Here is a 21,115-nt window from a genome sequence, read left to right as displayed (position 1 = left end):
AGCAGTGCAAGCTGAGTCCTCTCTCTGCTGATTTTGAACTCCAGAGATGGCTTCCTTGCGGTCATTTCTTTCAACTCACTTCCTGGAATTGAGGTGAATAAAAATAGAGAAGCCAAGAAGGATCCAAATTCAACAATTTATTCTGAATTCTCACAAAAAAGTGTGAGTGAATTTCCACCATGAATTTGGGACAATAAATTCCCCCAGGTATGCCCTCTCCCTTGCAGTTTCTCACCTTCCTGTGCCGAGAAGGTCCCTTCCGCACACAGAGAACAAGCAGAGCAGCAAACAGGCTTTGATCCACAAGGCTTAGTATTCATTTCATTGTCTTGTTGCATTTATAGAGGTAAAGGGACCCCTGACCATTATGTCCAGTCGCGGATAACTCTGGGGTTGCGGCGCTCATCTCGCTTTACTGGCCGAGGGAGCTGGCGTACAGCTTCTGGGTCATGTGGCCAGCATGACTAAGCCGCTTCTGGCGAATCAGAGCAGCGCACGGAAACGCCGTTCACCTTCCCACCGGAGCAGTACCTATTTATCTACTTGCACTTTGACGTGCTTTTGAACTGCTAGGTGGGCAGGAGCAAGAACCGAGCAACGGAAGCTCACCCCATTGAAGGGATTCGAACTGCCGACCTTCTGATTGGCAAACCCAAGAGGCTCTGTGGTTTAACCCACAGCGCCACCCGCGTCCCTTATTGCATTTATATCCAAACCTTATTCTATTCTATCCATTACACAACAAAGACGGGGAGATTCAGGCTTCATTTCAGGAGCACAGTCTTGACAGAATAAAACTGACTAAAAATGAATCACCCACCTCCCAAGTTTGTAAAATACTGTCAAGTTTTGCTGCAGTAGTTTTGACTGTTTCAAACGGGGGCTGTATAAAGCTCCCACTTGTTCTTCAGAAGGAAAAATGAGGGTCAAGGAGGGGTTTTTTTGTTTTTGTTTTTTTAACCAAGGATGACCACTGGGTAGGAAACCGGTAGCTAAACAGGTAGCTAAACAGCCATTTGAGTCCAGGTGGGGAAGCACCAAACACCTCAATATATCTTCACTTACAAATGAGGCCTGGTGTGTTGAAGGTGTGTGTGTGTGTGTGTGTGTGTGGTGTGTGTGTGTGTGTGTGTGTGTGTGAGAGAGAGAGAGAGAGAGAGAGAGAGAGAGAGAGATGAATTGTGCAAATAGAGTAATAATAAATAAAATCCCTGAACCTTGGAAATGGCCAGAGTTTCGTGCCATCCTCACTTCTGTTGCCGGAAAAATCCGAGGGCTCCCTTGGACAAAAAGTAAAGACACCAACCAGAGTAAATAGGAGCAAATCAGCAGCCTGTAGGCTTGGCCTTTATTGTACTGTTGCAGCAGGGTGTTCCCCTCACTCGCAGGAGAGAGGAAAGACCCAGAACAATGGTGTGCAAGACCTTATAAAAACTTTTGAAATTCCCCTCCTCTAGGTCAAGCCCACCCCCAGAAACATCATGCATACATTACAGAAAGGAGGGGTTGAGGGAGGAGTTGTGGTGGTAACCTGAGTGTCCTGTCACCTGGCTGGTTCCTCCTTTCCCCCTCCCCATGAGTACTTTCCAGGTGACAAAGGGGAGATTGCAGTTTCCTGCCTCCTGAGGGGAAATCCAATCACTGTTCTTTTGTTATAGTCCAGGTTGAATCCACTCCTGTATGCAGTCTGTTGTGTTGTGGATGGCCTTCTGTCTGAGACCATCAGGGTTGGCATAGCAACTGGGCAGGGCTCCTGTGAATGTGCTGGAATGTTCGAGGGATTATGGCTGGCCTGTATCAAACCTTCCCCATTTTGTAGTCCTTCCTTCATGGAGTAAAATAAAAGTGGAACAGTGCAAATCTGATGTATGGTTGATTTTCTATGAATTTATAACAGAAGTGTAGCGTATGTAGTGTGTGAGTGTGAGTGTGTGTGAAGTCTGTACAAACTGAATGATGGGGGGGGGGGGTTCCTGCTACACTTCCCTCCTGCAGGTGGGATGATTCAGAGCATCCTTTGGACCCCTGAACAGATTCCTTTGCATTACTGTGTCACCACCTTCAAAAAACAACACAGAAGGAGGAATAAGAAAATATCTTACTAAGGGGGACGCAGGAAATGAGGAAACAGAAGAGGCAGGTAGGGAATCTTTGGTTGGGAGAGCGCTCTGGGCTATCTGCAGCCCCCGGATCTCCAAGCGTCCTCCAATCATAGCTCTGGAAAAGGGATCCCCTCCTTCTCCAGGGCGCTCCAGCGACATAAACCAACTTGATTTATGCACACTAATCTTCTGGCATTGCACAGCAAGAAGAATGAAACATCCGTAGATCTAAACTCCCAAATATGGGAGCGCAGCAACCTCTATGGGTTTCCTCGGGAGCAGCGTCCCGGAATCTTACCCCCGATGTTTTGGAGCCCAAAAAAAGAAACGAAGGAGAAAGTGAGCGACTCGCAGTTCCTTTCGGGGTCGCGGGAGGCAGACGCAAACGCGGGGAGCAACAGCGAGGGCACTTTCGGTTTCGTTTCCATTCACCCGGGCGGAGCTTTTGCGCACCAGCTGGGCGGACGGGGAGGGGCGGAGGGGAGCTCGGCAGCGGCTCTCCAGGCCCCACAATCCCCGCTTTGTCTCCCGGTCCTCGCGCATCGCGCAGGGAGACTCGCGCAAGAGGACAGCGCGGGCTGGGCGTGAGGACTGCTGCTGCCCTGGGCAGGCTTCGTGCTAGGAGGGAGGACCTCGGATGGATGGAATTGGCATCGCCCATGGGCCCCGATCCCCCTTCCCTCTTGCAAGCTGGCTCTGACGTTGAACCGGGACAGCGCAAGGCGCTCCCCACGCCCGGTCTCCCCGGGTCTCAGGAATCAAGGAATCAGGCAGCGCGCTCGGCTGAGCTTCCAGGAACCCTCTGCTCTCCCCGCCCTCCTGAAGGGCGTCTTGGAACAAAAGGAGGCGCGATCGTGGGATGCTGAGCTCCGCATCCGTCCACCTTCAAGGCTGAGAGATTCTGGCACAGTGCCGGATTGAGGTATAAGCCAAAGAAGCCATAGCTTAGAGCCCCAAGTGGTTGCAAAATAGCACAGACCTTTCTTTTTACAATAAATAAAACATTGCAAGAGTTTGTTTTGTTTTCAAAGGTCAAGTCTTAGAAGCGGATGGTTCTGCTGACTCAAGAGGAGGCTGCAGAAGACACTCACCCCCCCCCCATCTTACCAATGTTTCTTACCAATGAGAGGAAGCAGGAGAAAGTATGTTGAACTGTCCAGCAGCTTCAAAGCAGTGTGTTCATCATAAAGAATTTACACAGAAACAGCATATTTTCCTGGGAAGAGGGCAGCTCATTCAAGCTTCTCCTCGGCAGCTTTTATTGTTCTTTGTTCTCTCTCTGCATGGCCGTCTGCCAGCGATCTCACATTACAGACTCCCAGCAGGCTTTGCAGCTGCAACTCCTTTTAAGGCATACATTCAAATTAACTGCAAAGCACAGACATACAGAGCACTGAGATCAATGAGGCACAAGGTGTCACTATAATCCTTTTGTATGACTTCAGGTTTCCCACAAAAGTAGGAGTCATGTCAACTTATTGGGGGGGGGGGGAGGGAAAGGAAATCTGCCCAAATGGAAATGAGAAGCATCAGGTGCGCAGCGGATACCAGGTGTCTGCTGCTGAGGCAGAAAGAGCTAAGTGATCTCAGAAAGGGAAGGGAAGGATGTTCCAGCTGCTGCCTTGGAGCCTGGCCTCATAGACCAGCAGCTGCCAGTATGTTTTCCAGGGGTGCAATTGTGCCCTCGACACCTTCCTCTGATGCACACACACAGCCACCGAACTCCCCATGCCCACTGCCAGGGCCTGAGAGGGTTTTAGAGGCTCCAAGCATTTAAAAGATGTTGGTGCCCCATATATATCCAATTCAACATATGAACAATACGCTTATATTGATGGACACCAACATGGGTGACTTTAAAACAGGATTCTTGATTTATTTACCGCACACTGGCTTGTCCACTCTTCCCGTCCCTAGAAAACAGCGGTCTGAGAGGTTTCCCCCCTTTTCACACTCCTCTCCGACGGAACACCCCCTCTTCTGCTCCAAATCAGAGCAAACATCAGTCCTTAGGAAAGACGGTTGACATTTGCTCCAACTGAGTGCCAAGTAGAGGGTTTCCTGTGGAGAGGCAGCAAAACAGGGGGAAGTGTGGATAAGCCACAGAATTCCCTGGATCCAAAATGTGAAACCCGGCTTAGGCTTAAGGAGGTTGTGAAGGCAAGGGGGATGAAGGCCGTGAAATAGTGCCACACGGAGGACGTGCAATAATGATGGGAGAACGCAAATTATCCTGCTGTGTTTATTGATGATACTGCTTCCGTTTACTTTGGAGGACGGGATCTTCCTGCTCCTCCTCTGCCTTCTTTGGGAGCTTGTCTGGTTTTTGGGCAAAGCAGGACCAAAAGGACCCTGTGGCAGAACTAGATGCCTGTTGGAAACAAACCCGGCGTAAGTGATTAGTGTGGAGTCAAGAGAAAGGGGAAAAGATGTCAAGGGAGAGAAGGGGGGGGGGAGTTCTTAAATAAGCAAAAATTTAGCCCTCGCCTTGAGCTCATGGAAGGAACCTCAAATGTCATCTAGCTCAACCCTTCTGCAACCTCTCAATAGGGAGCCCCCCCTGTCTCTGCTTAAAAACCTCTAATGAAATAGCATTTGCGGGGGATTAAATGAGGTGGGGGGAGAACCATGTGTGCCACCTTGAACTCCTTGGAGGAAAAGGTGTGATATAAATGCATTAAATTAATAAATTCCTCCCCAGGAACATGAAGTTCTTCCTAATGTTTAGTGTAAATCATTTTTCCTTTTACTCGAGCTGCTTGTTCAGCTCTTACCCTCTGGAGCAGCCCTGTTCCATCCTCCTTTTCCAAGTTTGAATTTGGCTACCATTTAAGTCATCAGCAATTGGAAAAGACAGGGGCCCAATTCTTATTCTTTGTACCCTACCTTCTTTGAATTCTTCTTCTTCTGCCCTTTGGGGATTCCTCCAGCATTCATTTCATCCTCCACTGGTTCCCCTGCTGCTGTTTGTTTTGAAGTCTCCCCAGGATTCCTTCCATCTGACATCTCCATCGGACGCGGCTTGAGATACGGCTGGTCCCCATTCTCCTGAACCATCTTCTCAATCAGTGACAGCAGCTCTTCTGCCTGGCTGGCCCTTTCCTCTCCCGTCCCTTTGTTGTTGAAAGCGCAGCAACGGTCCTGGCATTTCCGCACCAAATCCTGAAGAGGTCGGTTTCCAGATAGCTCTATGTACTCCTCTAGGCTTTCTGTCTCTAGGTCTTCTTTGCGGGTGAACAAGACGATCATGTACTTTGTGGCCTCTGGGCCAAAGACCTCCTCCACCCTCTTGGCGGCCACAGCGTCTTCCTCGGTGAAACGACCAGCCTGCGTCACAAACACCAGGGCGTGGGGACCTGGCTCACAGAGAGAGAGGCACCTCTGGACTTCCAGAATATCATGCTCTGTTTGAGGATGAGCATCAAAAATGGCTGGAGTGTCAATGACGACTACTTTTTCCCCCTTCCACCTCTCTGCTCGGACCTCTCTGCGGTAACTCTCAGTCACTGGCTTCGGGGAGAGTTTGGATTCAAAGGTATTCTCCCCCAGAAGGGTGTTTCCTGTGGCACTTCTCCCTCCTCCCGTCTTCCCGACAAGAACGACCCGCAGTTCGGAATCCTTGTGGGATCGACTCAGGTTCCCAGGCTCTGTTGGGAAGGAATAAGGAATGTTCATATTAATCACACTTCCCTTTCCTCCATGCTTCCCAGGCACAGTCCTCAGGTTATAGCTCTGTGTCCAATGACCTGGTTTTGGTTTCCCCAAGAAAACCTGCTCTTTAAAGCTAAATCAGAGCAAATGTCAATCCTTGGAATGTGGGATGTAAAACACGGGAGCAGTCAATTGCAACATTCCTAGAGTGGACATGTTTAAACATGGGGAGGGATGTCTGTCCAGCCAGCAGGTAAACTTCCTGGGACAGACTTCCTCCGCATGTGACCAGAGGTGGGTGTGGCCTCACCTGTGCAGGTAGTGATAAAAGCACAGGGCAGTCCAGCCATCTCTCTCTTGCCTCTCTTGCCCTCTCTGCCATCTTCCATTGAAGAAGAAACATCTAAGGATGCCCTCTTGGCTCCCAGCCAAGAGAGGAGAAAAGGACTATCTTCCTATAAGATAGATTCTAAATGTATTTTACCTTTTTAAGCCTGTCTGCCTTCTGGGATCATATTGTGAACAGAACGTGAGTAAACTCTTTTATACTTTTATAAAGACTGTTTTAAGAGGGAACAAAGGGGAAATTACCAGAGTAATTATTATAGAGGTTCTAACAAACCTGAGCACACGTTACCGTTGCGAACTTAAAAAGGGAATGTCCTACTCTGCTGATATTTTGGGAACCTGTTAGCACAAGTTGGATAAGGATATAATCTCATAATATATCCTCTCCTGCATTCCTGAACATTCCCACATGGAAAACCTGAATTGACATTACATGTTACAAGGAAGGAGATTTCGACTAAACAGCAGGAAGAATTTTCTGACAGTTAGAGCTATTTGACAGTGGAACGGTCTCCCTCGGGAGGTTGTGAACTCTCCTTCCCTGGAGGTTTCTAAGCAGAGGTTGGATGGCCGTCTGCCAGGGATGCTTGAGCTGAGATTCCTGCATTGCAGGGGGTTGGACTAAATGGCACTGGGGTTCAAAGCAAGTGAATAAAAGCAAATGTCATAGACTCATAGAATTGGAAATGACATTTGCTTTGATTCAGCTTTACACAGTCAGTTGATGTGGGGAAACCTCACGGCAACAAACTGTGGGAATGTTCAGGGATGCAGGAGAGGATATATTGTCTGATTATATCCTTATCCAGCTTGTGTTAACAAGTTCCCCAATATCAGCAGAGTAATACTTTCCCCTTTATTTTAAGTTTGCAATGGCAGCGTTTGCTCAGGCTCGCTAAAACCTCTATAATAACTATTCTGGTCATTTCCCCTTATTCCCTCATAAAATAGAAGAGACGACACAGTCTTTTACAAAAGTATAAAAAAGAGTTTACTCACATTCTGTTCACAGTCAGATCCCAGAAGGCAGACTTAGGCTTAATGAAGTAACATTCACTTGGAATCTATCTTATAAGAAGACAGTCCCTTTGTCCTCTCTTGGCTGGAAGCCAAGAGGGCATCTTTGGCTAAGCAGATGTTGCTTCTTCGATGCATGTGGTGAAAGAGAGAGATGGCTGCCCTGCCCTGTGCTTTTGTCGTTACCTGCACAGGTGAAGCCATGCCCACCTCTAGTCACATGTAGAGGAAGTCTGTCCCAGCCCAGAAGGAAACAGGAAGTTTACCTGCTGGCTGGACAAAAATTCCTCCCCATGTGTAAACATGTTCACTCTAGGAATGTTGTACTTGACTGCTCTTGTGTTTCACATCCCACACAAACAAACAAACAAATGAACATTCTCAGACACAGTTTCAAATCATGGATGTGTGCCTGGAATGTGGTGGGTAAAATGTGAGTGTGGATAATATCACAGTGTCAACTGAAGCAACATTCAGGGCTGTCTGAATCTTTCTGGTCCCCATTTAAGGTGTTATCCAGGGCTTTCAAGTCCAAACTGACCTGGGTTCCTTGGAGCACTTCTCCCTCCATCGGTCGCCCCAGATTTTCCTGGGATTGGCAGGGGGTTCCTTTCTTCCTGTCCTGTTGGTTGGGGAGGCTCAGGGTGCCCCAGTGACGTGGTGTGGCCAGGGCCTCCCAGTGGTGAGGATGCGATTGTGGAGTCTCTTCCCCTGGTGATCCGATTCAAACTTTCTGAAACAATATTCAAACCAAAACAACCATCCATTGAAATCCACATTTCTCCATGTCAGAGCAGCCATGTAAGGTGTAGAAAAATGTATGTAAAGGTAAAGGTACCCCTGCCCATACAGGCCAGTCTTGTCAGGGTTGTGCGCTCATCTCACTCTAAAGGCCGGGAGCCAGCGCAGACACTTCCGGGTCACGTGGCCAGCGTGACATTGCTGCTCTGGCGAGCCAGCGCAGCACACGGAATGCCGTTTACCTTCCCGCTGGTAAGCGGTCCCTATTTATCTACTTGCACCCGGGGGAGCTTTCGAACTGCTAGGTTGGCAGGCGCTGGGACCGAGCGACGGGAGCGCACCCCGCCACAGGGATTCGAACCGCTGACCTTTCGATCGGCAAGTCCTAGGTGCTGAGGCTTTAACCCACAGCGCCACCCAGAAAAATGTATATACTAGGGTATATGTTGAAATGTGGAGAGCTGTGCTTAATTTGGGGGGAAAGTGAGGAGGAGAGCGAAGTCAAAACTTAAGAGATTCTGCATTTGTAGTGAGGAGGAAGAACACAAATGTCCATCTGCCTATGTCCTGGCTAGCACTGACTCCACTCTGGACATTTTGAGAGAGGGTCTGAAGGGGCTTCTAAGCACATTCAGGTAAACACAATTAGAAGCCACCCCACAACCAGGAGCCCCAATGACCCAGAATTTCCAACTATTGGGTTGCTGGGCACGTGGTTTGCAGGTGTGAATCAATGCCTGCATAGGTCTCATGTGCTGAATTGCATAAAGCAAGCAAACTCTTGCACCCATTTCCATAATTTGCAAAATGTTTGCAAGTTACAGAGCCTCCCCCTTCTAGGTGCAGGATTCTGCTCTCCTTTGAGCTCTTACTTGAACAAAGAAGAAACACAGGTATTTGGTGGGTCTCTTTAAGGAAGGGGTACCTTAGGAAACTCAACCCAGGGAGGTCTCTAACTGCTTCAGAATCATAATTTGATTCTACCTTCAGGGAATTCATTTGGTCCTCCTTTGTCTGTATCCATTGCCTCTTCCTCTGGTTTCATTTCAGCTGCGCTCCTTGTAGGTCCTCTTGGAAACAGCTCGAGGAAAGGCTTGTTCTGGTTGTCCATCATCATCTGCTCGATTTTCACCAGCAGCTCTTCCACCTGGCTGGCCCTTTCCTCTCCCGTCCCTCTGTTGTTGAAAGCACAGCAACGGCCCTTGCATTTTCTCACCAAATCCTGAAGAGGTCGGTTTCCAGATAGCTCTATGTACTCCTTTAGACTTTGTGTCTCTAGGTCTTCTTTGCGGGTGAACAAGACGATCATGTACTTTGTGGCCTCTGGGCCAAAGACCTCCTCCACCCTCTTGGCGGCCACAGCGTCTTCCTCGGTGAAACGACCGGCCTGCGTCACAAACACCAAGGCGTGGGGACCTGGCTCACAGAGAGAGAGGCACTTCTGGATCTCTGTATTATTCTGCTGCTCTGGAAGGCAGGTGTCAAAAATGGCCGGAGTGTCAACGACGACAATTTGCTTTCCTTCCCATTTCTCTGCCCGGACTTCTCTCTTGCAAGTCTGGGTCACTGGCTTCAGTGAAGCTTTGGACTCGAACTTCTTCTCCCCCAAAATGGTGTTTCCTGTGGCACTTCTCCCTCCTCCCGTCTTCCCAACAAGAACGACCCGCAGTTCGGAATCCTTGTGGAAGAGACTCAGGTTCCCAGGCTCTGTTGGGAAGGAATAAGGAATGTTCATATTAATCACACTTCCCTTTCCTCCATGCTTCCCAGGCACAGTCCTCAGGTTATAGCTCTGTGTCCAATGACCTGGTTTTGGTTTCCCCAAGAAAACCTGCCCTTTAAAGCTAAATCAGAGCAAATGTCAATCCTTGGAATGTGGGATGTAAAACACGGGGAGCAGTCAATTGCAACATTCCTAGAGTGGACATGTTTAAACATGGGGAGGGATGTCTGTCCAGCCAGCAGGTAAACTTCCTGGGACAGACTTCCTCCGCATGTGACCAGAGGTGGGTGTGGCCTCACCTGTGCAGGTAATGATAAAAGCACAGGGCAAGGCAGCCATCTCTCTCTCTCTCTGCCATCTTCCTTCGAAGAAGTAACATCTGCTAAAGATGCTCTCTTGCCTCCCAGCCAAGAGAGGACAAAGGGACTATCTTCCTATAAGATAGATTCTAAATGTATATTACCTTATGAAGCCTGTCTGCCTTCTGGGATCCTATTGTGAACAGAATGTGAGTAAACTCTTTTTATACTTTTATAAAAGACTGTGTCGTGTCTTCTATTTTAAGAGGGAACAAAGGGGAAATTACCAGAGTAATTATTATAGAGGTTCTAGCGAACCTGAGCACACGTTACCGTTGCGAACTTAAAAAGGGAATGTCCTACTCTGCTGATATTTTGGGAACTTGTTAGCACAAGTTGGATAAGGATATAATCTCACAATATATCCTCTCCTGCATTCCTGAACATTCCCACATGGAAAACCTGAATTGACATTACATGTTACAAGGAAGGAGATTTCGACTAAACAGCAGGAAGAATTTTCTGACAGTTAGAGCTATTTGACAGTGGAACGGTCTCCCTCGGGAGGTTGTGAACTCTCCTTCCCTGGAGGTTTCTAAGCAGAGGTTGGATGGCCGTCTGCCAGGGATGCTTGAGCTGAGATTCCTGCATTGCAGGGGGTTGGACTAAATGGCACTGGGGTTCAAAGCAAGTGAATAAAAGCAAATGTCATAGACTCATAGAATTGGAAATGACATTTGCTTTGATTCAGCTTTACACAGTCAGTTGATGTGGGGAAACCTCACGGCAACAAACTGTGGGAATGTTCAGGGATGCAGGAGAGGATATATTGTCTGATTATATCCTTATCCAGCTTGTGTTAACAAGTTCCCCAATATCAGCAGAGTAATACTTTCCCCTTTATTTTAAGTTTGCAATGGCAGCGTTTGCTCAGGCTCGCTAAAACCTCTATAATAACTATTCTGGTCATTTCCCCTTATTCCCTCATAAAATAGAAGAGACGACACAGTCTTTTACAAAAGTATAAAAAAGAGTTTACTCACATTCTGTTCACAGTCAGATCCCAGAAGGCAGACTTAGGCTTAATGAAGTAACATTCACTTGGAATCTATCTTATAAGAAGACAGTCCCTTTGTCCTCTCTTGGCTGGAAGCCAAGAGGGCATCTTTGGCTAAGCAGATGTTGCTTCTTCGATGCATGTGGTGAAAGAGAGAGATGGCTGCCCTGCCCTGTGCTTTTGTCGTTACCTGCACAGGTGAAGCCATGCCCACCTCTAGTCACATGTAGAGGAAGTCTGTCCCAGCCCAGAAGGAAACAGGAAGTTTACCTGCTGGCTGGACAAACATTCCTCCCCATGTGTAAACATGTTCACTCTAGGAATGTTGTACTTGACTGCTCTTGTGTTTCACATCCCACACAAACAAACAAACAAATGAACATTCTCAGACACAGTTTCAAATCATGGATGTGTGCCTGGAATGTGGTGGGTAAAATGTGAGTGTGGATAATATCACAGTGTCAACTGAAGCAACATTCAGGGCTGTCTGAATCTTTCTGGTCCCCATTTAAGGTGTTATCCAGGGCTTTCAAGTCCAAACTGACCTGGGTTCCTTGGAGCACTTCTCCCTCCATCGGTCGCCCCAGATTCTCCTGGGATTGGCAGGGGGTTCCTTTCTTCCTGTCCTGTTGGTTGGGGAGGCTCAGGGTGCCCCAGTGACGTGGTGTGGCCAGGGCCTCCCAGTGGTGAGGATGCGATTGTGGAGTCTCTTCCCCTGGTGATCCGATTCAAACTTTCTGAAACAATATTCAAACCAAAACAACCATCCATTGAAATCCACATTTCTCCATGTCAGAGCAGCCATGTAAGGTGTAGAAAAATGTATGTAAAGGTAAAGGTACCCCTGCCCATACAGGCCAGTCTTGTCAGGGTTGTGCGCTCATCTCACTCTAAAGGCCGGGAGCCAGCGCAGACACTTCCGGGTCACGTGGCCAGCGTGACATTGCTGCTCTGGCGAGCCAGCGCAGCACACGGAATGCCGTTTACCTTCCCGCTGGTAAGCGGTCCCTATTTATCTACTTGCACCCGGGGGAGCTTTCGAACTGCTAGGTTGGCAGGCGCTGGGACCGAGCGACGGGAGCGCACCCCGCCACAGGGATTCGAACCGCTGACCTTTCGATCGGCAAGTCCTAGGTGCTGAGGCTTTAACCCACAGCGCCACCCAGAAAAATGTATATACTAGGGTATATGTTGAAATGTGGAGAGCTGTGCTTAATTTGGGGGGAAAGTGAGGAGGAGAGCGAAGTCAAAACTTAAGAGATTCTGCATTTGTAGTGAGGAGGAAGAACACAAATGTCCATCTGCCTATGTCCTGGCTAGCACTGACTCCACTCTGGACATTTTGAGAGAGGGTCTGAAGGGGCTTCTAAGCACATTCAGGTAAACACAATTAGAAGCCACCCCACAACCAGGAGCCCCAATGACCCAGAATTTCCAACTATTGGGTTGCTGGGCACGTGGTTTGCAGGTGTGAATCAATGCCTGCATAGGTCTCATGTGCTGAATTGCATAAAGCAAGCAAACTCTTGCACCCATTTCCATAATTTGCAAAATGTTTGCAAGTTACAGAGCCTCCCCCTTCTAGGTGCAGGATTCTGCTCTCCTTTGAGCTCTTACTTGAACAAAGAAGAAACACAGGTATTTGGTGGGTCTCTTTAAGGAAGGGGTACCTTAGGAAACTCAACCCAGGGAGGTCTCTAACTGCTTCAGAATCATAATTTGATTCTACCTTCAGGGAATTCATTTGGTCCTCCTTTGTCTGTATCCATTGCCTCTTCCTCTGGTTTCATTTCAGCTGCGCTCCTTGTAGGTCCTCTTGGAAACAGCTCGAGGAAAGGCTTGTTCTGGTTGTCCATCATCATCTGCTCGATTTTCACCAGCAGCTCTTCCACCTGGCTGGCCCTTTCCTCTCCCGTCCCTCTGTTGTTGAAAGCACAGCAACGGCCCTTGCATTTTCTCACCAAATCCTGAAGAGGTCGGTTTCCAGATAGCTCTATGTACTCCTTTAGACTTTGTGTCTCTAGGTCTTCTTTGCGGGTGAACAAGACGATCATGTACTTTGTGGCCTCTGGGCCAAAGACCTCCTCCACCCTCTTGGCGGCCACAGCGTCTTCCTCGGTGAAACGACCGGCCTGCGTCACAAACACCAAGGCGTGGGGACCTGGCTCACAGAGAGAGAGGCACTTCTGGATCTCTGTATTATTCTGCTGCTCTGGAAGGCAGGTGTCAAAAATGGCCGGAGTGTCAACGACGACAATTTGCTTTCCTTCCCATTTCTCTGCCCGGACTTCTCTCTTGCAAGTCTGGGTCACTGGCTTCAGTGAAGCTTTGGACTCGAACTTCTTCTCCCCCAAAATGGTGTTTCCTGTGGCACTTCTCCCTCCTCCCGTCTTCCCAACAAGAACGACCCGCAGTTCGGAATCCTTGTGGAAGAGACTCAGGTTCCCAGGCTCTGTTGGGAAGGAATAAGGAATGTTCATATTAATCACACTTCCCTTTCCTCCATGCTTCCCAGGCACAGTCCTCAGGTTATAGCTCTGTGTCCAATGACCTGGTTTTGGTTTCCCCAAGAAAACCTGCCCTTTAAAGCTAAATCAGAGCAAATGTCAATCCTTGGAATGTGGGATGTAAAACACGGGGAGCAGTCAATTGCAACATTCCTAGAGTGGACATGTTTAAACATGGGGAGGGATGTCTGTCCAGCCAGCAGGTAAACTTCCTGGGACAGACTTCCTCCGCATGTGACCAGAGGTGGGTGTGGCCTCACCTGTGCAGGTAATGATAAAAGCACAGGGCAAGGCAGCCATCTCTCTCTCTCTCTGCCATCTTCCTTCGAAGAAGTAACATCTGCTAAAGATGCTCTCTTGCCTCCCAGCCAAGAGAGGACAAAGGGACTATCTTCCTATAAGATAGATTCTAAATGTATATTACCTTATGAAGCCTGTCTGCCTTCTGGGATCCTATTGTGAACAGAATGTGAGTAAACTCTTTTTATACTTTTATAAAAGACTGTGTCGTGTCTTCTATTTTAAGAGGGAACAAAGGGGAAATTACCAGAGTAATTATTATAGAGGTTCTAGCGAACCTGAGCACACGTTACCGTTGCGAACTTAAAAAGGGAATGTCCTACTCTGCTGATATTTTGGGAACTTGTTAGCACAAGTTGGATAAGGATATAATCTCACAATATATCCTCTCCTGCATTCCTGAACATTCCCACATGGAAAACCTGAATTGACATTACATGTTACAAGGAAGGAGATTTCGACTAAACAGCAGGAAGAATTTTCTGACAGTGAGAGCTATTTGACAGTGGAACGGTCTCCCTCGGGAGGTTGTGAACTCTCCTTCCCTGGAGGTTTCTAAGCAGAGGTTGGATGGCCGTCTGCCAGGGATGCTTGAGCTGAGATTCCTGCATTGCAGGGGGTTGGACTAAATGGCACTGGGGTTCAAAGCAAGTGAATAAAAGCAAATGTCATAGACTCATAGAATTGGAAATGACATTTACTTTGATTCAGCTTTACACAGTCAGTTGATGTGGGGAAACCCCACGGCAACAAACTGTGGGAATGTTCAGGGATGTAGGAGAGGATATATTGTCTGATTATATCCTTATCCAGCTTGTGTTAACAAGTTCCCCAATATCAGCAGAGTAATACTTTCCCCTTTATTTTAAGTTTGCAATGGCAGCGTTTGCTCAGGCTCGCTAAAACCTCTATAATAACTATTCTGGTAATTTCCCCTTATTCCCTCATAAAATAGAAGAGACGACACAGTCTTTTACAAAAGTATAAAAAAGAGTTTACTCACATTCTGTTCACAGTCAGATCCCAGAAGGCAGACTTAGGCTTAATGAAGTAACATTCACTTGGAATCTATCTTATAAGAAGACAGTCCCTTTGTCCTCTCTTGGCTGGAAGCCATGAGGGCATCTTTGGCTAAGCAGATGTTGCTTCTTCGATGCATGTGGTGAAAGAGAGAGATGGCTGCCCTGCCCTGTGCTTTTGTCGTTACCTGCACAGGTGAAGCCATGCCCACCTCTAGTCACATGTAGAGGAAGTCTGTCCCAGCCCAGAAGGAAACAGGAAGTTTACCTGCGGGCTGGACAAACATTCCTCCCCATGTGTAAACATGTTCACTCTAGGAATGTTGTACTTGACTGCTCTTGTGTTTCACATCCCACACACACAAACAAACAAACAAATGAACATTTGCGGAGACAGTTTCAAATCATGGATGTGTGCCTGGAATGTGGTGGGTAAAATGTGAGTGTGGATAATATCACAGTGTCAACTGAGGCACCGTCCAGGGCTGTCTGAATCTTTCTGGTCCCCATTTAAGGTGTTATCCGGGGCTTTCAAGTCCAAACTGACCTGGGTTCCTTGGAGCACTTCTCCCTCCATCGGTCGCCCCAGATTCTCCTGGGATTGGCAGGGGGTTCCTTTCTTCCTGTCCTGTTGGTTGGGGAGGCTCAGGGTGCCCCAGTGACGTGGTGTGGCCAGGGCCTCCCAGTGGTGAGGATGCGATTGTGGAGTCTCTTCCCCTGGTGATCCGATTCAAACTTTCTGAAACAATATTCAAACCAAAACAACCATCCATTGAAATCCACATTTCTCCATGTCAGAGCAGCCATGTAAGGTGTAGAAAAATGTATGTAAAGGTAAAGGTACCCCTGCCCATACAGGCCAGTCTTGTCAGGGTTGTGCGCTCATCTCACTCTAAAGGCCGGGAGCCAGCGCAGACACTTCCGGGTCACGTGGCCAGCGTGACATTGCTGCTCTGGCGAGCCAGCGCAGCACACGGAATGCCGTTTACCTTCCCGCTGGTAAGCGGTCCCTATTTATCTACTTGCACCCGGGGGAGCTTTCGAACTGCTAGGTTGGCAGGCGCTGGGACCGAGCGACGGGAGCGCACCCCGCCACAGGGATTCGAACCGCTGACCTTTCGATCGGCAAGTCCTAGGTGCTGAGGCTTTAACCCACAGCGCCACCCAGAAAAATGTATATACTAGGGTATATGTTGAAATGTGGAGAGCTGTGCTTAATTTGGGGGGAAAGTGAGGAGGAGAGCGAAGTCAAAACTTAAGAGATTCTGCATTTGTAGTGAGGAGGAAGAACACAAATGTCCATCTGCCTATGTCCTGGCTAGCACTGACTCCACTCTGGACATTTTGAGAGAGGGTCTGAAGGGGCTTCTAAGCACATTCAGGTAAACACAATTAGAAGCCACCCCACAACCAGGAGCCCCAATGACCCAGAATTTCCAACTATTGGGTTGCTGGGCACGTGGTTTGCAGGTGTGAATCAATGCCTGCATAGGTCTCATGTGCTGAATTGCATAAAGCAAGCAAACTCTTGCACCCATTTCCATAATTTGCAAAATGTTTGCAAGTTACAGAGCCTCCCCCTTCTAGGTGCAGGATTCTGCTCTCCTTTGAGCTCTTACTTGAACAAAGAAGAAACACAGGTATTTGGTGGGTCTCTTTAAGGAAGGGCTACCTTGGGAAACTCAACCCAGGGAGGTCTCTAACTGCTTCAGAATCATAATTTGACTCTACCTTCAGGGAATTCATTTGGTGCTCCTTTGTCTGTATCCATTGCTTCTTCCTCTGGTTTCATTTCAGCTGCGCTCCTTGTAGGTCCTCTTGGAAACAGCTCGAGGAAAGGCTTGTTCTGGTTGTCCATCATCATCTGCTCGATTTTCACCAGCAGTTCTTCCACCTGGCTGGCCCTTTCCTCTCCCGTCCCTCTGTTGTTGAAAGCACAGCAACGGCCCTTGCATTTTCTCACCAAATCCTGAAGAGGTCGGTTTCCAGATAGCTCTATGTACTCCTTTAGACTTTGTGTCTCTAGGTCTTCTTTGCGGGTGAACAAGACGATCATGTACTTTGTGGCCTCTGGGCCAAAGACCTCCTCCACCCTCTTGGCGGCCACAGCGTCTTCCTCGGTGAAACGACCGGCCTGCGTCACAAACACCAAGGCGTGGGGACCTGGCTCACAGAGAGAGAGGCACTTCTGGATCTCTGCATTATTCTGCTGCTCTGGAAGGCAGGTGTCAAAAATGGCCGGAGTGTCAACGACGACAATTTGCTTTCCTTCCCATTTCTCTGCCCGGACTTCTCTCTTGCAAGTCTGGGTCACTGGCTTCAGTGAAGCTTTGGACTCGAACTTCTTCTCCCCCAAAATGGTGTTTCCTGTGGCACTTCTCCCTCCTCCCGTCTTCCCAACAAGAACGACCCGCAGTTCGGAATCCTTGTGGGATCGACTCAGGTTCCCAGGCTCTGTTGGGAAGGAATAAGGAATGTTCATATTAATCACACTTCCCTTTCCTCCATGCTTCCCAGGCACAGTCCTCAGGTTATAGCTCTGTGTCCAATGACCTGGTTTTGGTTTCCCCAAGAAAACCTGCCCTTTAAAGCTAAATCAGAGCAAATGTCAATCCTTGGAATGTGGGATGTAAAACACGGGGAGCAGTCAATTGCAACATTCCTAGAGTGGACATGTTTAAACATGGGGAGGGATGTCTGTCCAGCCAGCAGGTAAACTTCCTGGGACAGACTTCCTCCGCATGTGACCAGAGGTGGGTGTGGCCTCACCTGTGCAGGTAATGATAAAAGCACAGGGCAAGGCAGCCATCTCTCTCTCTCTGCCATCTTCCTTCGAAGAAGTAACATCTGCTAAAGATGCTCTCTTGCCTCCCAGCCAAGAGAGGACAAAGGGACTATCTTCCTATAAGATAGATTCTAAATGTATATTACCTTATGAAGCCTGTCTGCCTTCTGGGATCCTATTGTGAACAGAATGTGAGTAAACTCTTTTTATACTTTTATAAAAGACTGTGTCGTGTCTTCTATTTTAAGAGGGAACAAAGGGGAAATTACCAGAGTAATTATTATAGAGGTTCTAGCGAACCTGAGCACACGTTACCGTTGCGAACTTAAAAAGGGAATGTCCTACTCTGCTGATATTTTGGGAACTTGTTAGCACAAGTTGGATAAGGATATAATCTCACAATATATCCTCTCCTGCATTCCTGAACATTCCCACATGGAAAACCTGAATTGACATTACATGTTACAAGGAAGGAGATTTCGACTAAACAGCAGGAAGAATTTTCTGACAGTGAGAGCTATTTGACAGTGGAACGGTCTCCCTCGGGAGGTTGTGAACTCTCCTTCCCTGGAGGTTTCTAAGCAGAGGTTGGATGGCCGTCTGCCAGGGATGCTTGAGCTGAGATTCCTGCATTGCAGGGGGTTGGACTAAATGGCACTGGGGTTCAAAGCAAGTGAATAAAAGCAAATGTCATAGACTCATAGAACTGGAAATGACATTTGCTTTGATTCAGCTTTACACAGTCAGTTGATGTGGGGAAACCTCACGGCAACAAACTGTGGGAATGTTCAGGGATGTAGGAGAGGATATATTGTCTGATTATATCCTTATCCAGCTTGTGTTAACAAGTTCCCCAATATCAGCAGAGTAATACTTTCCCCTTTATTTTAAGTTTGCAATGGCAGCGTTTGCTCAGGCTCGCTAAAACCTCTATAATAACTATTCTGGTAATTTCCCCTTATTCCCTCATAAAATAGAAGAGACGACACAGTCTTTTACAAAAGTATAAAAAAGAGTTTACTCACATTCTGTTCACAGTCAGATCCCAGAAGGCAGACTTAGGCTTAATGAAGTAACATTCACTTGGAATCTATCTTATAAGAAGACAGTCCCTTTGTCCTCTCTTGGCTGGAAGCCATGAGGGCATCTTTGGCTAAGCAGATGTTGCTTCTTCGATGCATGTGGTGAAAGAGAGAGATGGCTGCCCTGCCCTGTGCTTTTGTCGTTACCTGCACAGGTGAAGCCATGCCCACCTCTAGTCACATGTAGAGGAAGTCTGTCCCAGCCCAGAAGGAAACAGGAAGTTTACCTGCGGGCTGGACAAACATTCCTCCCCATGTGTAAACATGTTCACTCTAGGAATGTTGTACTTGACTGCTCTTGTGTTTCACATCCCACACACACAAACAAACAAACAAATGAACATTTGCGGAGACAGTTTCAAATCATGGATGTGTGCCTGGAATGTGGTGGGTAAAATGTGAGTGTGGATAATATCACAGTGTCAACTGAGGCACCGTCCAGGGCTGTCTGAATCTTTCTGGTCCCCATTTAAGGTGTTATCCGGGGCTTTCAAGTCCAAACTGACCTGGGTTCCTTGGAGCACTTCTCCCTCCATCGGTCGCCCCAGATTCTCCTGGGATTGGCAGGGGGTTCCTTTCTTCCTGTCCTGTTGGTTGGGGAGGCTCAGGGTGCCCCAGTGACGTGGTGTGGCCAGGGCCTCCCAGTGGTGAGGATGCGATTGTGGAGTCTCTTCCCCTGGTGATCCGATTCAAACTTTCTGAAACAATATTCAAACCAAAACAACCATCCATTGAAATCCACATTTCTCCATGTCAGAGCAGCCATGTAAGGTGTAGAAAAATGTATGTAAAGGTAAAGGTACCCCTGCCCATACAGGCCAGTCTTGTCAGGGTTGTGCGCTCATCTCACTCTAAAGGCCGGGAGCCAGCGCAGACACTTCCGGGTCACGTGGCCAGCGTGACATTGCTGCTCTGGCGAGCCAGCGCAGCACACGGAATGCCGTTTACCTTCCCGCTGGTAAGCGGTCCCTATTTATCTACTTGCACCCGGGGGAGCTTTCGAACTGCTAGGTTGGCAGGCGCTGGGACCGAGCGACGGGAGCGCACCCCGCCACAGGGATTCGAACCGCTGACCTTTCGATCGGCAAGTCCTAGGTGCTGAGGCTTTAACCCACAGCGCCACCCAGAAAAATGTATATACTAGGGTATATGTTGAAATGTGGAGAGCTGTGCTTAATTTGGGGGGAAAGTGAGGAGGAGAGCGAAGTCAAAACTTAAGAGATTCTGCATTTGTAGTGAGGAGGAAGAACACAAATGTCCATCTGCCTATGTCCTGGCTAGCACTGACTCCACTCTGGACATTTTGAGAGAGGGTCTGAAGGGGCTTCTAAGCACATTCAGGTAAACACAATTAGAAGCCACCCCACAACCAGGAGCCCCAATGACCCAGAATTTCCAACTATTGGGTTGCTGGGCACGTGGTTTGCAGGTGTGAATCAATGCCTGCATAGGTCTCATGTGCTGAATTGCATAAAGCAAGCAAACTCTTGCACCCATTTCCATAATTTGCAAAATGTTTGCAAGTTACAGAGCCTCCCCCTTCTAGGTGCAGGATTCTGCTCTCCTTTGAGCTCTTACTTGAACAAAGAAGAAACACAGGTATTTGGTGGGTCTCTTTAAGGAAGGGGTACCTTAGGAAACTCAACCCAGGGAGGTCTCTAACTGCTTCAGAATCATAATTTGATTCTACCTTCAGGGAATTCATTTGGTCCTCCTTTGTCTGTATCCATTGCTTCTTCCTCTGGTTTCATTTCAGCTGCGCTCCTTGTAGGTCCTCTTGGAAACAGCTCGAGGAAAGGCTTGTTCTGGTTGTCCATCATCATCTGCTCGATTTTCACCAGCAGCTCTTCCACCTGGCTGGCCCTTTCCTCTCCCGTCCCTCTGTTGTTGAAAGCACAGCAACGGCCCTTGCATTTTCTCACCAAATCCTGAAGAGGTCGGTTTCCAGATAGCTCTATGTACTCCTTTAGACTTTGTGTCTCTAGGTCTTCTTTGCGGGTGAACAAGACGATCATGTACTTTGTGGCCTCTGGGCCAAAGACCTCCTCCACCCTCTTGGCGGCCACAGCGTCTTCCTCGGTGAAACGACCGGCCTGCGTCACAAACACCAAGGCGTGGGGACCTGGCTCACAGAGAGAGAGGCACTTCTGGATCTCTGCATTATTCTGCTGCTCTGGAAGGCAGGTGTCAAAAATGGCCGGAGTGTCAACGACGACAATTTGCTTTCCTTCCCATTTCTCTGCCCGGACTTCTCTCTTGCAAGTCTGGGTCACTGGCTTCAGTGAAGCTTTGGACTCGAACTTCTTCTCCCCCAAAATGGTGTTTCCTGTGGCACTTCTCCCTCCTCCCGTCTTCCCAACAAGAACGACCCGCAGTTCGGAATCCTTGTGGAAGAGACTCAGGTTCCCAGGCTCTGTTGGGAAGGAATAAGGAATGTTCATATTAATCACACTTCCCTTTCCTCCATGCTTCCCAGGCACAGTC

At 48.2% G+C, this 21,115-nt stretch overlaps 3 protein-coding genes across 6 annotated transcripts in view; all 3 read right to left on the bottom strand.

Moving 5' to 3' along the window:
• The window catches only part of LOC310660977 (uncharacterized protein), a 776,342-nt gene that overhangs the window by 312,136 nt on the left and 443,091 nt on the right, over positions 1 to 21,115 (bottom strand). The gene's annotated exons all lie outside the window — the stretch shown is intronic.
• Positions 1 to 21,115, bottom strand: part of LOC310661044 (GTPase IMAP family member 4-like) — a 195,147-nt gene that overhangs the window by 79,199 nt on the left and 94,833 nt on the right. The gene's annotated exons all lie outside the window — the stretch shown is intronic.
• Positions 4,892 to 20,786, bottom strand: LOC310661086 (GTPase IMAP family member 8-like). The gene is made up of 5 exons (XM_083406868.1): positions 20,322 to 20,786; positions 16,496 to 17,218; positions 12,668 to 13,390; positions 8,844 to 9,566; positions 4,892 to 5,749 (listed from the first exon to the last, which is right to left on the bottom strand). The coding sequence occupies exons 1-5, from the start codon at positions 20,644 to 20,646 to the stop codon at positions 4,971 to 4,973; spliced, it is 3,273 nt and encodes a 1,090-aa protein (XP_083262994.1). The 5' UTR covers positions 20,647 to 20,786; the 3' UTR covers positions 4,892 to 4,970.

This window comes from Podarcis tiliguerta (assembly GCF_965153285.1).
Source record: "Podarcis tiliguerta genome assembly, chromosome: 12".
NCBI classification, from domain to species: Eukaryota; Metazoa; Chordata; class Lepidosauria; order Squamata; family Lacertidae; genus Podarcis; species Podarcis tiliguerta.
Note: the sequence above shows the minus strand (reverse complement) of the source record. Positions and strands in the feature narration are given on the sequence as shown.

Excerpts from the sequence above, each read along its gene's own strand:
- LOC310661086 (XM_083406868.1), bottom strand. The coding sequence starts at position 20,646 with ATGATCGTCTTGTTCACCCGCAAAGAAGACCTAGAGACACAAAGTCTA. Across the intron at positions 13,391-16,495 it reads ACCAAATGAATTCCCTGAAG|AGCCTGGGAACCTGAGTCTC; the intron begins GTAGAGTCAAAT and ends CCTTCCCAACAG. Across the intron at positions 5,750-8,843 it reads ACCAAATGAATTCCCTGAAG|AGCCTGGGAACCTGAGTCGA; the intron begins GTAGAATCAAAT and ends CCTTCCCAACAG.